Genomic DNA, 17536 nt, shown 5'->3' on the forward strand with positions numbered 1-17536 from the left:
TAAAGACAAAACATAAATACCCAAAAACATTAAACTTTTTTATACAAAAATACAGATTAATGTCAGAAAAAACACTAAAGACAGAACTAATACAATAAAGAATTTACGACTGTTAATAACATTTAAAAAGGAAAAAGGATTACATTTTTACCTACAACTTGAATCAATCGACTCAAGCCGAGAGTGGTAGAAGTCTTAATCTGAATCGCGGACCCAGCGATTCAGAATCTTACCTAAAATTTCCTTTACGAGAGATTCTCTCTCCTATCTTATAAAGCAGCAGGAACCTTTTTTTTCTTTTGTTAACGAAACCTCAAACCCTAGCTTGAGCAGCTACCTACAAAGGGAAACAAAGGGTTTGGTCTGATTCTTACAAAGCTCAAGCCTTTAGAGAGAATTATCGCCGATCATGGATTCCGAGGATGATCTGCTGAATGACCACGACATGGAATCGGGAGAGGAGGAGGATGACTTTTACAGCGGCGAGACCGATGATTACAACGACAGCGATGGTGGTGAGCCCGATTACGGGTTCGTGGAGGAAGACGTGGACGACTCCGTCATGATCGCATCGCATCGATCTCAGGTTGGGTTCGTTGAGGAAAAGACATTTTATATAGTTTGTGTTTGTGTTTGGGTTTTGTTCTGTTTAGGGTAATTAAATCTCTTTATTTGATTACTCCATTTGATAGTATAAGCTATTAAAGTTTGCTATCTTGTTACCTTTTTGAGCTTAGGTTGGTGTCTAGTGTCTAGTCTTTAGATTCTGAGGCAATTTGGTTTCATTGATGGAAATGTGTAGCTATTGATTGTTGTCTTTGTGTAATAGCTTGATGGAAGAAGTGTAGTGGTTGCTAGATTCTTTATGTATTGGCTATCTACCATGGAGTTACTGCATGACTGATTGGTTTCTATCTGTTATGTTTTTGTTGTAATGATGCTGTCTTCTAGGTAAATTATGTTGTTCTCAAGGAAGAAGATATCCGCAGGCATCAGAAGGATGATATTGGACAAGTTTCCATGGTACTCTCCATAAGCGAGGTTGAAGCAAGCATTTTACTCCTTCACTATCACTGGTATAATTCCCTTGACATGTAACCATATGATTTTGTTATCAATCTATCTCTTTCCTATATTTGCTACTCTAAATGGACGGACTATATTAGGTTGGTTGTTTGAGAACATATATTAATGTACATGCCTCCTGTGTCATTTTAGGAGTGTTAGTAAAGTTCATGATGAATGGTTTGCGGATGAAGAGAGGGTTCGTAAAACCGTTGGCATATTGGATGGACCTGTGATTCCAACCCCTGATGATAGCGGAGAAGTAATTCATTTTGACTTGTCGACTCTGAGTATTTTTCTCTCTACATATTTCTCGCTTGGTAACTCAACGTTTCGCTGACGCATTTGATGTTTTAGCTTACATGTGGAATATGCTTTGAAACCTTTCCTCCTGAAGAAATTCTTTCGGTTGCATGTGGTCATCCTTTCTGCTCTACATGCTGGACTGGTAGGTTGCATCTGGTTTGTGATATTTTTGGATTTTATCTTATTGTTATCTACTTGGCATTTCGGTTATCAGAGGTGTTTGTCTATAAGTTTAATTGATAAGTTTCTTTTTTTCTGCTAGAACATTTATCTTCTTTATGCATTCCCTCTTATATTGTACACTTGTGTAGGTTATATCAGTACAACCATAAACGGTGGCCCAGGGTGCTTGATGCTAAAGTGTCCCGAGCCTTCTTGTCCTGCTGCTGTCGGTCAAGATATGTTCGAAAAATTGGCTTCCAAGGAAGACAAGGAGAAGTATTATAGATATTTTATTAGATCTTATGTTGAAGACAACAGAAAGGTAAAAGACAGTCTAAGATAACATTGCCTTCGATAAGCGCTTGTCTTGTTTTGATGTCGCTCTTTTTTTCCTCTGCTTTAGATGAAATGGTGTCCCGCTCCAGGATGTGAGCATGCAATTGATTTTGCTGCAGGAACTGGTAGTTATGATGTGTCCTGCTTGTGCTCACATAGCTTTTGTTGGAATGTAAGTTCTTGGTGACTAATCTACTTTCCTTGACTGTTTAGTAATTTTAACTTATATCTGGAACTATGTTAAATCTGAAATTTCCAGTGCACTGAAGAGGCCCACCGCCCTGTGGATTGTGAGACAGTTGCACAGTGGATACGTAAGAACAGCGCTGAATCGGAAAATATGAACTGGTATTATTCTTGTTCTTTCTTCCTATCTTCTGTTTATTTCTACCGTACATCTTTGCATGAATATGTTTATTCCTCTTACACAGGATACTTGCCAATTCAAAGCCTTGTCCAAAGTGTAAGCGGCCAATTGAAAAGAACCATGGATGCATGCACATGACATGCACACCACCTTGTAAATATGAGTTTTGTTGGTAAAAGCTTTATCCTTATCTCTGCAATGTTGGATTGCAAGCTTGCTTCTCTCTGATCTCTTTTGGATTTGTTCTTGTTCATATGAATCTTTTAGGCTATGCCTTAATGCATGGACAGATCATGGGGAAAGAACCGGTGGTTTTTATGCCTGTAACAAGTATGAGGCGGGTAAACAAGAAGGACGGGTAAGGGACCTCTTGTCTACTTCTTTGATAATTTTGTTGTGGTATCCTCTTTAATACTTTTTTTAGTATTGATATCAATTGAATTTTGTTTTCTTAGTATGATGAGGCTGAAAAGAGGCGAGAGATGGCAAAAAATTCGCTAGAGAGATACACTCATTATTATGAACGCTGGGCAAGCAATCAAACGGTATGTATGCTCTTTTTATATTTATTTGAAGACACTTGAAAGCTTGAAGTGTTCTTTACATTCTATTAGTATTGCTGTTTGGAAGAACCATAGCAATGGCATTATAATGAGCTTGACATGATTAAAAAAATGGTAGCATGCTAGAGCGAACTTGGATTTTCAATTTGCTTTTTCCTATTTGTGAGCCTTGGCTTTTGTGGACATTGAAAATGTGAACCATGTGAAGGGTGTGGTTGAGAAACTATTTTGTAGTGTAGTCTATTTACTGCTTGGCTGCACTGCTTCTAAGACATTATTTTCTACCGTATGTTAAGAGGTTTCTCGTGTGATTTGGCAGTCGAGGCAAAAAGCTATGGTGGATCTGGAGAAAGCGAGATCGGAGAAGGTAAGAAGAATTGTTGTTACTGTTATTATTCAATTTTGTTTCCATGTTAATCTTTTATCTATGGAATGATACTTAATCTTCTTTGGAGTGGAGAATGATATTAGCTAACAGCTATTCCCTTTGTTATTATTTGCAACACTAATCTGTATTTAAATTCTCACATGCTGTTGTCTCATTGTTTTGTTAGCTTGAGAAGCTTAGTGACATACATGGCACACCAGAATCTCAGCTCAAGTGCATCACAGAGGCGTGGCTTCAGGTTAGCACATCTATAATAACAGTTAAATAAAAATGAGATTAATGTACAACAACATCTCTTGAATGTTCCCACGTTTAATGTATACCTTTTTTTACAGATCATTGAATGCAGACGGGTACTGAAATGGACATATGCATATGGTTATTATCTACCTGATCACGATAAGAAACAATTTTTTGAGTATCTGCAAGGTCAGAATCCTCACATTGTTGATTGTTTTCTGGAAAAGCTAGTTGTGTCAGCTGAGCCCTTGAAGTTTAAAATTTGTTCTTGTTGATTTTGATCAGGGGAAGCTGAGTCAGGTTTGGAGAGGCTCCACAAATGCGTAGAGAAGGAACTGGAGGTGTTTCTAGTTGCTGAAGGCCCTTCAGATGACTTCAATCATTTCCGGACAAAACTGACCGGTTTGACCAGGTAACTGTCCCTGTCTGGTGCATCTATGTTAAGACACTGTGATAGGTTTGGCTGAAACTTGTGTTGTGTATTTAACAGCATAACGAAAACCTACTTTGAGAATCTGGTGAAAGCTCTGGAGAATGGTCTTGCTGATGTGGATACGCAAGGGGCTAGCAGCAAATCAACAAACACTAAATCTAGCAAGACAAATGGCGGTGGGAAAGGCAAAGGAAGCTCCAAGAGTGGCGGGTCCAGCAAAAACCTAGACGGAAACTGAGGTCTCTCGGGTTTCAGTTACAAATTTACAATCCCTCTACTAGATCGTTCTGTAGTTGTAAAAATGTTATTTGATAAAAGTCATAATATAGACATAATTAATGTTCAGATTGGTGCGTACTTTTTTTTTTTAACTTGCAACACGCACACAATAAAAAAAATCAAATATATAAAATTTAATCTTAAATGCTTTTACTTAATCTCGCATATTCTCTACTCTTATTGAAATAAAACAATTCTGATTTTGTCTTTATGTTTGTCTTTCAATTTTAAAATTTTAGATTTGAAATTTTGTGGTACAACTTTAGTAAAGTAGTTATACAAATACGAAGTTGTATTAAGTTGTGCCGTTGTCAAGGTAAATTTTAGTATAATAAAGTTTTATTAAGTTGTACTTTGACAACGTAAAACTTGATATAGTTAGAGCCTAATTATACCAAGTTATACGATTTTAACAAGTTGTACTTTTAATTGATATTATAACGTAGTAAAACTATAATTATGGGTTTTAGTTTTACATCTGGTATCTAGTTTGATATATGTGTTTTTGGATTCTAGAAAACTTAAAATACAAAAAATAAATGATAAAGAAGAATAACATGAAAATCTAAAGAGAATAAACAAAAATATAAAAAGAAAGAGAAACAAAAGAGAAATAGAATAAAAAAGAGAAACAAAAGTGGGGATTGGGAATAAGTGAATTCAATAACGGTTAATTGGATTTTAAATCAATAAGAAAGTTGGGAGGTTTAGTGGAATAGTACATCAATAAATGAATTCAATAAAAGTTAACTGGATTTCTATCAGATTTCGAATTAAAATAAAGAAAAATAAAATAAATTATAGGTGAAGTTAAATTTTTGGGTTTGAGAGAATATGAGATTTGATCCTTGATTGTCGTGCTCTGCTAGTGCAGTATCCTTTATGAACATTGATGAATGCAAAACCAAGATACACCATGGCAAATACACATGCGACAATAACGATAGCTTTCTTCTTCATCTCGTGAAGATACTTCCTTTTGCCATTGAAGAAGATCATTAACATCGTCAGTGTTGAATAGAACAACACATTGATCTTTGCAATAAGATTGATGTACTCCTCTCTTGAAAGTTTGCAAAGCGGTCAAATGTATGTTTAAAAACTTTCTCCCTCGGAACCTCAAACCTCAGTGTTAGGATGACAAAGCATAGTTCTTTTTTCTTTCATCTTCTTCATGAAACATGCATTTTTGTTGGGTAAATCAAGTACTTCTGGTGTCTTCAACAAAACATGAAAAGACGTATCAAGCAGACTAATCTCTCCTTTGATTAATTCATTCAACAGATCTTTATGTCTCATTGCAAACTTCAGATGATTATCTCAGTTGACTCACAGAATCCCAAGACGTAGACGACAAGATAACAGACAAACAGAGTTTCTTCTTCACCAATCAAATTTTCAACAGACAGCGACAGATACCAGTAGCTTTCTTCTTCATCTCGTGAAGATATTTCCCTTAATTACCATTGAAGAAGATCATTAATAATAGAGTTTACTTAAATATCAAGAATCTTTTTTTAGCAAATTTTGAGAATCTATGTACCGATAACAGTGGAATATTCTCAACAATTTTAAAATTTATTTTCAATCATGTATTTTAATGAAGTTTAAATCTAAACACAATCCATTATTATTCAAATGATGATTATAAATTCTATTTTAAAATCTAGTGTTATTCAAAGAATGATTTAAATCCAAGTTTTAAAATCTAGTGTTATTCAACTTTTAAAGATTTTAAAATTCTTTGTATTTTGGATTGATTTCAAATCATTTTTATGAAGTCTAATGAACAAATGACTGAACTCAAAATCCAATGCATACTGCGGAGATTTTAGAATCCATTAAACTATCTTAAAATTTAAAATTTTGATAGATTACAAAACATTAGTTTTTTATTTCAAATTACTAATTGAATGACACCCCTTAAAATTTTAAAATTTGATAGATTACGAAACATTAATAATTGATTTAAATTCACTTATTGAATAACACCTCTAAAACTCTTTGCCACAAATATATTGTTATTACAATAACTGAAGATTTGGCTCTTTTACAAAATGCTGACATGGTAGCCTAACATTGGTCAACGCAACCTACTAACAAAGGTCATAAGATAACAACGTTCTGTCCAATAACCTACTTACATCAAAATTAATATTAATAGAAAAATATTTGCTAATAAAGCGCGAAGGATTAATGCAAAGGTCAACTATGTATCTTGTGTGTTTTCTCTAGAGCCACAACTCGTTGACTCCTTCAGATCCTCCAACAAGTTAGTGGTTAGTGTGTCATTATCCTCTTCAATGATCCTCTCCAACATGTACTCCTCAACCTATAGCAGTCTTTGTGACTTCCTGAAACGTATATTCTCCTGTTCCTTTTTTCAAGGATCATCAATGGCTTTCACGGATGTGAGAGATGGGTCCAAAGGCTTTGTGAAGAGGGTGGCTTCATCTTTCTCCATGAGGAAGAAGAAGAATGCAACAAGTACAGGAGGAGGAAACAATGAACCCAAGTTGCTTCCGAGATCTAAATCAACAGGTTCTACCAACTATGAATCCATGAAGTTAACTTCAGCAAAGAAGATTCAAGATGCTACAATCAAAACAAGGACCAAACCATCATCACCAAGACGGGAAAAAATTGATGATCGTGGTGGTGGTAGGACGAACAAGAGCTTTGGAAAATGGAGAAGCTTTGATGATAGTGATTCCATATGGTTATCTTCAGATTGTGCGTCTCCTACTTCTCTTCTTGAAGAGCGGAGGCTATCTGTTGCGTTTCGTTTCTCGGTTGATGATAGTGTAGTCTCTTGGTTATCAAACCTTGCAAATTCTCTGAATCATCAAGATGCAGCTTCGGCTAAAGACCCTTGTAGAATCCCAAGGAGCAGCAAGGAGAGTGCAGAGAAGAAAGTCAGCTTCTCACAACTTGAATCAGAGAAGCCTTCTTTGGCTCATGAGATAAGTGCAGAGGTGTTGGAATCTAAGAGCATTACTAAAGTTGATGAGCCGCTTTTCTGGCCGTATGAGCAGAGATTTGACTGGACACCAAAGGATATCTTGAAGCATTTCTCAATGTCGCCTCGGAGAAAGAAGTTACTGAACGCCACAATGTCTTCAGGTAACTCCTCCCCAAGATCCATGGGAGCACAACTTCTCCAGGCAAGAAAAGTAGATCTCAAAGACGGGTGTAAGAAAAAGCTTGTGTTCAATGGTCCTGTAACAAACACATCCAAGAAGATTCCAGAGCTTAAAAGAACATTCAGCAACAAGAAAAATGAGAGCAGCAACAAGAACGAGCCCATCAGGAACTGTGTGAAGAGGAACAAGAGTTTGCCATCAAGGTTAAGAAAATCGAGCAAACCATGTTCAAAGGTTGTACCTATAGAAGCTGCTGAAGAAGTGATTATTGCGGAAGAACGAGCCAAAGCGGAGATAACTACTAGAAAGCTGATTAACCGCAGAAGCAAGACAATGTTGGAAGATGATTTTGCATTTTTGAATGATTTCTCAATTGAAAAAGCGGTGGGGCTTGGCGAGTTTAAGGGTAGAGAGGGTATAGATTCAGAGTTTAACTCTGACACTTTCTTGTTTGATGATTCTCTCTGAAACTAAGAGAGATTTATATTTTGGTCCTGATTATATCATTGGCTCTTTATACTGAGTTTAAGATCAAATTCTCATGGAGTATAAAACAACCATCGAGTGTGATAAGTCTTGAGAGTTCAAGAGCTTTGTAGCCTGTTTTTGTTAATGTAATAATGGAGGAAATGTGTGGAATATAGACTAAGACTATAATTAAAAGCCCAAGAAAACATAAGGTAATCAGAAGGATTTCTTGTAAAGTTGAACTTGCACCTTTATATCTTCTACTAATATTCTCCATCAAACTACTTTTGACTCATTTATTCCATTTGTCACATACAAAATCCAAGCTCAGAACAAATCAGACACAAACATTGAGTGGTCAATCATAGTTCTGGATCCTAAACTACCACAATCATAGTAGCTTCCAGAAAGAGCCAAGATTGTGACTAAAGAATATATGAAGCAGAAGACCACACTTGATCATATTATATTATACTATGCCTTGTGTGTGTGTGTGTCGTGTCTATATATATATACCTTCTATGCATGGTTTTAACATCCGGCTGCTTTCAAAAATTCATCGTAGGGGCTTGAAGGAGGTAACCGAAACGAATCTTGTTCCACTCCGTGTGAGCAGGATGCGAGCAGGCCTTGAGGTTGGACTGGTGCCAGTGCCTTCTGATCATCTTCATTAGCTTCTTCTGTCTGCAACACACAAAATAAATACCAAAAAGTTGATGGGAGGATAATTAATGTCAACAGAACAGAGAAACAAACTCTCTCTCACCTCCTTGAGAAGAAAGACTTCCTCCTTTTCATCTTCTTCAGAGAAAGTTATAGCTTTGGCTGCTTCGGGTTTGAAACTTCTAAGAACAGACATCTTTTGCTGCTTACCGTTCATAAGTGCTTCACACTGGTTCATCATTTGGTCATAAGGTACAGGAAGCGAGGAAACAGGGAGACTTGCAACTTGCCGAGCAGTTTCTGACACCTACACATCACCAATGAAAAGAGGATCACAGAGGAGGCCAATAGATATTAATATGAAGTACTGAGTGTATGTATATTACCGATTCTAACAACTCGTTGACACTCAGAACATCTACAGGGTTAGTGTTTGTGGACAATGATGTTGTGTGGCCAGACTGACTCCCACTAACACCCGGGGAAATGCCTTCGAATGCTACTATTGCTGGAAGCTCAACCTGAATTGATCAATCAACACAGCTGCAATAAGAAACTGATTCCTGAAGTGAGTTCCTAATGAAGACATTGTACCTCTTCAAAAGCTGGAAGCTCTATTTGATTAAGAGGAGAATCAGATCCAGCTGTATCCATGAACAATGGTGCAACAAGAGGGTGTGCATCATCTCGGCAAAAATCTGAGTTAATCTCCTTTCTCAGATTTGATTGCTCCTCCTAAGAGCATTACACATGAAAACATTTTCATAAAAATGTGAAGATTATTGCAAAAAGATGTTCGGAATGCTCAAGAGACTTTTGGATACACTGACCAAACACAGCATTAGGACAATCTCTTCACTGCTAAAAGACTAGGAACTAAACTCATGGTTTCTATTATATTCAACACAGCTTTATCTGCTGATTAAACACAACTTCCACCAAAGAATAATAGAACTAAAATGAACGAATGCACCATTTTATCATTTTAAATCTAGGTAAGTACCTCGGATAATGTCGGAAACTTCGATGTAAAATGAGTGATAACGATATCCTTCAGGCGACTATCATTTGCAACAACCACTGACGAGTTGAGAGCATCACTATCATCTGTCTCAGATCCAGAACATACAGCCCGAAGTCTGATATCTCTTTCCAGAACAAGACAAGGATCAACCTATTCAAGAATCAAGACATGACACAAGAGATTTAAAAAAAGGAAAACAAACAGATACCATATTTAACAAAGGCTCACACCATTTGAGCAGTTAAAGATTCTTTGACTATTGGAATTAGCTCAGGTATATTGGAGATCTTGGCACTTAAAATGAGCAAGTATGATGCAAATGTGAAGATCGATCTTCTACGAGAGAGCTGCAAACCTCCTTCAGAATCATACCAGAAACATATGTCAGAGTTGATGCACTATATCAAAGCCAGCAAAGTAGGTAATTTATAAATAGACGGCAAAAGCACTAATCACAGTCTTTTAACTTACCATTTTGATTCAGCGAGAGATTTCTAAGAGAGAATGCTAGCTGAAAACACCACACCAGAGCCATGTGCTTTGATCTCTGCCATTTGCAATCACCAAATCAGATATAATTTTATAAAAATAAGTACATTTTGAATCTGAAAGACTACAATAGAAAGCTGTAAGGTCCTTTTTCAATTTAGCATAAGATGCTTTGACTAACCTTTGCTAGTGAAAACAAAATAGTGGTACTATACGTGCTGGCCATAGCCTCAAAATTCGCAGGGGTATTCCCGGTGGAAGTTGCTTGGATCCATAGGGATGAAAGGAGCATATTCACTTGATTACTACTGAGTCTGAGTGAACATAGCGACTGTAAAAGCATGAAACCACACTGTAGTCAGCTCACTATCAAATACAATAATAAAAGTGACAATTAATATCAAATTTCATACCTTAATGCCACCATCTACATCCTTTAAGCTACTCAAGGATGTGTGGTTTACATCTTTATACTGATCACTGTTTAAGGATTCCTCAACAGCATCTGAGGTTTCCTTATGTTGGTCTGACCAAGGCAAACAAAGAGTTCCAAGAAGCAGAACTGAGAATATACTGTGTGCCACAACTCTAGTTTCACAATCTGTGTGTGACATCGCAAGGAGCAGTTGGTGAAACAAGGCATCTGGAAACACCTGGGGGCAGACCACAGTAAATCCGTTAAGACAGTACAATTACTGCAACAGTCAAATATAAAAAACAAAAGTTGAAGTAAAAAAAAAAAATATCTAACTTACTTTCTTGTGGTAAGTAACATTTGGGACCACTGATACTATAAGTGCAGCACGGAGAATGGCTGATGCTGTGGTCCTAGCAACGTATACATTGGTGGATATAGTCTCAAGAACCACCGCCAACATATCAAGAATAGGCCCTGCATCCCCAACCTTAAACCAAAACAAAACAAAAAACAGTTATGGGGTTGTGTATGAAGAGAAAGCTCTAAAGAAGAGAAAAGATTCCAACTAACCTTTTTTGAGAGCTCCGCAATGCAATTTTCTAAAGCATGCTGAAGCTCAGAGTTCTGCTTCGTTTCATTAGCAGAGAGATCCGATTCAGCTGCATTTTGCAGGCATTTCCGCAAGTGCTTAATCAGCTCAGCTATTACAGCAGTCATCGCTCCTGAAGCCCCCTGCTTAGCATGCACCACAAGGCATGTGGCTACCTTAACCATGTTAACTTGAATACCTTGTTGCTTCGTCACATTCTTATGATCCAAGTGCTTGATCAAAGAAGATACCAACACATGACAGCTCCCTCCTGCTTTAAACACTTCATTAGTCAGTTAAAAATCCGGGAAAGACAGCAAATTAAATATCATCTCTGGTCACCTGATTCTTCCAGACGAGACTGCAGAAACAGTAGAACAGAAGGGGCAACGCTCTTCTGTGGAGACCAGTAATCACCACTGTCAAAAGCATTCAAAAGCGGTTCCAGAACACGACGAACAGTTGTAGTTTCCTTTGCTAACTTGGCTATATTGCAGAGGCAAACCATAGACCAGTATGAAGCGCTCTTCGAATTCTCCCTGAATTGATTAAACTAATAAATCAAATACCAAATACATGATTTGCACTTCCAGTGAAAGAAAGTGACAAGCCTTACATGTTTTTCTCCAAGTTATAGTCAGTCACAGGATTAAGTTCGTTTGTATCTTCTTGACCCTTCTCCAAATCCATATAATTCTCAAGAATCACAGAGATAATCTAATTCAAAATGAAAAAAAAGGTTCATAATCTAACTACAGGATGTAATAGACGGACAAAAACTTAAAAAGTGACCGATGACTTACCATATCCAAGTCCATTGATAGTTGGGAATGCTCACCAATGAAAGATGCCTAGCAATGACTATTGGTTAGTAACATGTTGAACATATCCATTTTTATAGGATGTGTTAATAAACTATCACCATGATTGCCAAAGCCTGCATTGCTGCAGACCGTAATCGGAGTAATCTTTCATCATCCCCCATTTCTTGAGCAAGTTGACAAAGTTTAGGGATTAGACCTTCTAAGTTGAACATGTGTGAATTCTCAGTCTGTATATATAGACAAATGTGTTACCATCACAAGTATGTAACCATGATGCCTAAAATTATTGATCAAATGTACCTGTAAGGTTATAAAGTCAACAAGGGTATAGCAACCCAAGATCTGAACTTCAACATCTTTTGTTTGCTCCAAAAGAGTTGGGACAATGGTTAGCAAACTACAGGAAAACAAAGGCCTACAAAGAAAGAATAATAAAACTAGTTCTTTTAAGTAACAAGAATATGCCACACACAAACCACGTTTTATCATGAAGAAAGTAATACTACTAACTCACATCTGCTCCTTACATGATGAAAGCAATCTCTTGTAAATGCACAAGACGACTTTAACTGATCCGATATTCCCATTTCGCAATTCTCTGTAACATTTTTGCTCAAGGTATTCATTGATCTGTCAAAAGAAAAAAGGGAAGTAGACTGCAACACATGAGGAGGATAAAATTTTAAATTAAGGAAAAAAATGCAAAACACCTTTGGGATTCGTAAAGGATTCCTTGACGCATACTCACAAAGCTTGCCTATTTTTCTATCATTCGGCTCAGCATCCTACAATATCACAACATGGAAAACAAAACATGTTGAAACTCTTTTTTTTTAAAACCATTAAATTTTTCGAAAGAGTTATGTAAGAAACATGTATATATTCATTAAGAATCTCAAGTAAAAAAATGATATTACGCAATAGTGAATATATAATAATCTCCAGCCTAAGTTACTAATAATCAACAAGTATAAAACTTCAACAAGACTAGTACCAAAAACTGGAATCCCTCTAAATAATCACTAAACAGAAACAAAAAGAAGAAGAAAAAATACACTTAAGAATCTAAAATGATCTTCACTAGTACAAAAAAAAAAATTGAAGCTTTAACAAGATTAATTGATACCACTGAACAGAAACGAGAAGAAGAAGAAGAAAAATTACACTTAAAGAATCTAAATGATCTTCACTAGAACAAAACAAAAATAAAAATTGAAACTTTAATTGATGTAAAAGAGTAGACACCTGATTACGAGGGAAAATATCGGCGAGCATTTGCTTATAGCGTTTAACAGGATGCCTTGACCTAACCCTCAAGGAAGGACAACAGAAGAAACAGATGTTACCACAGGCGGGCAAGACCCGTCTGGACATAACCCCCATTGTCTTCTTCTTCTTCTTCTTCTTCCCTGAATGTAATTCCCATTTGAGTTAAAACTAGAAACCAAAAGAAAGAATAATTCACAAAGACGAGAGAAATCAAGAGAAATGTACCCCCAGCAGCAACCCTAATTCAGTGTGTAGCTCCCGAGATCTCAACCCGGAGCTGAGACGAGAGACGAGAGACGAGAGACGAGAGAGGCAGCTGGGGGCGAAGATAAATGCAATCCCGCTAGCCCTTCTCAGAGGTGGCTTCGCTCTTCTCTCTCTCGTCTTTTATTTCATTATTAAAAAGAAGTTTTTTTAAATTTCTCTTCTCTGTCTTTCCGCCATTAATGTCGGAAAGTTTCCAGTCTGAGACACTTACTTAAATACCCTTTGTAACATCTTGTCTGGATAAGGCAAACAGAGCTTATTTGATCCGGGCCGGGCGATATTACGGTCTTAATTTTGAAGATACAACTATTAGGCCTCACGTATCGGCCCATATAAATCAAATACCGCACAACCGGTGTTTGATGTCGATCGATGAGTTGTGAACGAAAATGATAATTATTGAAATCACCAACAAAGCCCGTATAGCTCAGTGGTAGAGCGTCAGTCTTGTAAACTGAAGGTCCGTAGTTCGATCCTGCGTGTGGGCACCTTTTTTCTTCAAGGTTTTAAATTATCCTTTTTGTGTTTCCTCAATAAAATTGAAACATATCTAAGTGAAAACCATACGCAACTTATTTCCATTTAGATTGATTTTTTGGATTCTTTGATCAAAACAAAATATTTATTGATACTTTCCTTTGATCATCTGGCGCACACATTTAGGCGACTTTTACCCATAGTGGTTCACCACTCCATTGGGTTTCCCATAGTGGTTCACCACTCCATTGGGTTTTAGTTTTTTTTTTTTTGTTAGCTGTCTTTTCTTCAAGAAACTATTTATCAAAACGACTTATAATTTAATATAGTAAACAACAACTTTCGCCCTAATTAGTACATTAATTGTTTGAACATTGATGAAATAGGTGTGTTTGGACCCTGATGAGGACCTCAAGTCAGTAGCTGGACCACAAACTCATGTGATCAACCATACAACCTACATTGGAGCCAGCAGCGACATAGGTGCATTCAAAGAAGGATATCTTTGCAACCATATGGATTTTGAACGTGACACCACTTGCTACAGACTCTCAACTCAACCAGAGCACGCGGCGAATTGGTCTCATACCAAAAGGAGTAATGGTTTAGGAGATATGCCAGTTACAAGTCATACTATCTACACTGCATCCGAACTGATTCTATTTAAGAAAAATAATTCTTTGCTAAAGGAGTGTGCAACTCAATCATTCATTACATATAAGACCACTTGTAGAGTTGTTACCATGCACTAAACCTCACTGGATCAGTCAGATTCTTCACCATCTCAACTTGTCATTTTTGGAGCCGATTTGCTTTAAATCCCAACGGCTTTATTCCTTCAGTCTGGCAAGTTTGATGTTGATGACCTCGGACAGAACAGGGTGTTGACTGATTCCACAATCAACCACGAAGAAGAACAGTCTGATTCCACAAGCAGTCTCAGTCTCCAATCACTAAGACAAGTGAATCCACACAAGGCTTGATGATCAAGATAACTCAAAGACACAAAGACTTTGAAGAAAAGAAACTGAAAAGTTTATTATTTTTTAGATAAAAGATTCATGTCTTACAATGTGATATCTAATGAGCTTATATACTGCTCAGTACAAAGCTTGGAGAGTTCAACAAAAACAGAAAACTTGCTGAAAATAAGAAAACTAGCCGTTAGGCTTTATATGACAAATATGAAAGAATCTCTGCCAAAGGATGAGCTGCTTGTGTCTGGACAACTTTGGGAAGATCCTAGGAGTCTTTGGGAGCTTCTGGTTGATGAAAAAAATCGCCAAATGATTTGCAAGACTGAAGGGATAGAGCCGTTGGGATTTAAAGCAAATCGGCTCCAAAAATGGCAAGCTGAGATGGTGAAGAATCTGACTGATCCAGTAAGATTTAGTGCATGGTAACAACTCTCCAAGTAATCTTTGATGTAATGAATGATCTTCTGGTTTCCACACGTGAATTTGAGTTGCACACTCCTTAATCAAAGAATTACTTTCCTTAAATAGAACCAGTTCGGATGCAGTGTAGATAGTCTGACTTGTAACTGGCATATCTCCTAAAGCATTACTCCTTTTTGTATTAGACCAATTCACCGCGTGCTATGGTTGAGATGAGAATCTATATCAAGTGGTTTCACGTTCAAAATCCTCATGGTTGCAAAGATATTCATCTTTGAATGCACCTATGTCGCTGCTGCTTGCTGGCTCCAATGTAGCTTGTATGGTTGATATCATGAGTTGGTGGTCGAGCTACTGACTTGAGGTCCTCATCAGACCCATACGTTTAACCAATGTGGAGAGCTTACTCCATAGTTTCCAACCATTTACAATCTAGCATATATATACAGCATTTTGGCTATACTCATCATGGCTAAATCACTGAGATTCGAAAAAGTGAATCCTACGGTTTGTGTCCTATTTAAGATACATTATGGCTATATATTTTCTAACTAACAGGCTGACATGTTGTAACCTGAAATCATAACATAAAATGGCAATTGCATGTACATGCATAGAGACATGGAGTCGACGATAACTCGGAAATCTGAACACATTACATCTCCTACGATAAGGTAAAAAGAGGATAAAATTATAAGAAAAATCTATTAGATTACTATATTATTTGAAAGTTGAACCACATATGTTCCTTGCTTTAATTGCCTGGTAAAATCAAATCAAACAAATTAATTAATTTCCAATATAAAATCAAAACTATATTATATCTGATTCAGAAGTAAGAGAGTTGTATCCATTAAAAACCCTCCAAAATTTTCTCTCAACCAATAATAATATCAACCAAAAAGACAAATCCCTCCCTAATTTTGGCTTACTATAATATATCTCTTTTCATCTCTCTGACTTTTTAAACTTCCTCCTAGATTTCTGAATCGTCTTCTCTTCTCAATCTCCAAGAAGCCATGAAAGGGTAAAAAAGATCTTCCCGGAAAACCCTTTCTCAGCTTCGCGGAGCCTTCACCATTCTCCTTTCTTGTTCCACAAGAAACCCTACAAACATTATCAAAGAGATGGATTCAACAGAGCTCAAACGCGTGTTCCAAATGTTCGACAAGAACGGTGACGGTTCCATCACGAATAAAGAGCTGAGCGAGACGCTGCGAACCCTCGGGATCTACATCCCCGACAAGGAGCTGACGCAAATGATCGAAAAGATAGACGTGAATGGCGACGGGTGTGTGGACATAGACGAGTTCAAGGAGCTTTACAAGACGATCATGGAAGGGGAAGAGGAGGAAGAAGAGGACATGAAGGAAGCGTTCAATGTGTTTGATCAGAACGGAGATGGGTTCATAACGGTGGATGAGTTGAAGGCGGTTTTGTCGTCCTTGGGGCTCAAGCAAGGGAAGACGTTGGATGATTGTAAGAAGATGATTATGCAAGTGGATGGAGATGGTGATGGTAGAGTTAACTTCAAGGAGTTTAGACAAATGATGAAAGGAGGTGGTTTTAGCGCTTTGGGCTAATGTTTTTCTTTTCATTATTGTGTTTCTTTCTTCTTCTTGATTTAATTATATTGTTTTAGGGAATGAAAAACACAAGAGAAAAAAAAAACAAATGTTCTCTATTGTTTCTTCCGGCATTATAGCATTGTCTTCGGAATATGTTACCGTGATAACATGTGTAACAATGTGGATCAAAGACATTTGGTTGTGCTTTAATATTAAGAACATCACAAAATATTAGAGAAAATTCCTTAAAAATATCTCAACTGTTATAAACCAAATGATGATCGACCATGGACCAGCCCGTACTGCAGGCCCAATCCGGGACATAATAAAGACAACCAGAGACTATGTGTTTATCTAGTATATATTTCATGTATATCTGTAACATAGTGTTTATCCTTATCCTTATCTTGTTAAGATAAACATGACCTTATGACGGTCTAATACCTTATATATATATGGACCTTCTGGTCGACAGTAATGATAACAGAAGTATTTCCCCAACACTTCATTTACAACACGTTATCAGCACGACGTTGCTCTCATAAACCCTAACCCTAAAAACCAGAAATAAATCCGAGCAGCAAAAACCCTAATTCCCGACAAACTTCAAACAGCTCTATCCCTCAACTTCGGTGGATCCAGACGACGAGCCAGATACCAAAATAAAGCTCTTGACGAGACGAAGCCAACGCCGCTAACCCCGCATCAATCGGAGTCCGGACGCGCGCCCACGCTCAGCTACAATACAGGCGGAAAATTTGTTCCAGAAACCAAAATCTCTCTCAACCATATACCAGTCTC

General features: G+C 37.2%; 4 protein-coding genes and 1 non-coding gene across 7 annotated transcripts; 4 read left to right on the top strand and 1 right to left on the bottom strand.

The window, feature by feature from the left end:
- The first annotated feature begins 168 nt into the window (after positions 1-168).
- LOC106307508 (probable E3 ubiquitin-protein ligase ARI5) lies at positions 169-4259 on the top strand. The gene is made up of 15 exons (XM_013744488.1): positions 169-586; positions 952-1076; positions 1219-1327; positions 1423-1513; positions 1683-1855; positions 1937-2041; positions 2129-2217; positions 2301-2408; positions 2504-2594; positions 2692-2781; positions 3119-3166; positions 3354-3425; positions 3523-3616; positions 3713-3839; positions 3918-4259. Exons 1-15 carry the CDS (start codon positions 410-412, stop codon positions 4096-4098), a joined length of 1680 nt encoding a protein of 559 aa, XP_013599942.1. The 5' UTR covers positions 169-409; the 3' UTR covers positions 4099-4259.
- A 2153-nt stretch (positions 4260-6412) lies between these two features.
- On the top strand, positions 6413-7890 carry LOC106310997. Its single transcript, XM_013748227.1, has one exon. The coding sequence runs from the start codon at positions 6443-6445 to the stop codon at positions 7748-7750; it is 1308 nt and encodes a 435-aa protein (XP_013603681.1). The 5' UTR covers positions 6413-6442; the 3' UTR covers positions 7751-7890.
- A 112-nt stretch (positions 7891-8002) lies between these two features.
- LOC106308168 (protein EFR3 homolog) lies at positions 8003-13436 on the bottom strand. Of its 3 annotated transcripts, XM_013745302.1 has the most exons (20): positions 13252-13436; positions 13003-13166; positions 12468-12542; positions 12272-12387; positions 12058-12172; positions 11856-11984; positions 11737-11784; positions 11550-11650; positions 11276-11472; positions 10915-11204; positions 10682-10831; positions 10340-10579; positions 10108-10257; positions 9909-9984; positions 9668-9795; positions 9417-9587; positions 9008-9148; positions 8800-8934; positions 8517-8720; positions 8003-8434 (listed from the first exon to the last, which is right to left on the bottom strand). In XM_013745302.1, exons 2-20 carry the CDS (start codon positions 13138-13140, stop codon positions 8282-8284), a joined length of 2757 nt encoding a protein of 918 aa, XP_013600756.1. In that variant the 5' UTR covers positions 13141-13166; positions 13252-13436; the 3' UTR covers positions 8003-8281. The 3 variants fall into 3 exon arrangements, with proteins under 3 accessions (XP_013600756.1, XP_013600757.1, XP_013600758.1); XM_013745303.1 differs by lacking the exon at positions 13252-13436 and having other exon boundaries at positions 12272-12355; positions 13003-13084; XM_013745304.1 differs by lacking the exons at positions 12468-12542; positions 13003-13166; positions 13252-13436 and having other exon boundaries at positions 12285-12372.
- Positions 13437-13709: 273 nt separating this feature from the next.
- TRNAT-UGU lies at positions 13710-13781 on the top strand. Its single transcript has one exon. It is a non-coding gene; the product is annotated as a tRNA-Thr (tRNA).
- A 2346-nt stretch (positions 13782-16127) lies between these two features.
- Positions 16128-16942, top strand: LOC106310861 (calmodulin-like protein 7). Its single transcript, XM_013748092.1, has one exon. The coding sequence runs from the start codon at positions 16295-16297 to the stop codon at positions 16748-16750; it is 456 nt and encodes a 151-aa protein (XP_013603546.1). The 5' UTR covers positions 16128-16294; the 3' UTR covers positions 16751-16942.
- Positions 16943-17536: the final 594 nt, after the last annotated feature.

The sequence above is a fragment of the Brassica oleracea genome, chromosome C8, assembly GCF_000695525.1.
Source record: "Brassica oleracea var. oleracea cultivar TO1000 chromosome C8, BOL, whole genome shotgun sequence".
Classification (NCBI taxonomy): domain Eukaryota; kingdom Viridiplantae; phylum Streptophyta; class Magnoliopsida; order Brassicales; family Brassicaceae; genus Brassica; species Brassica oleracea.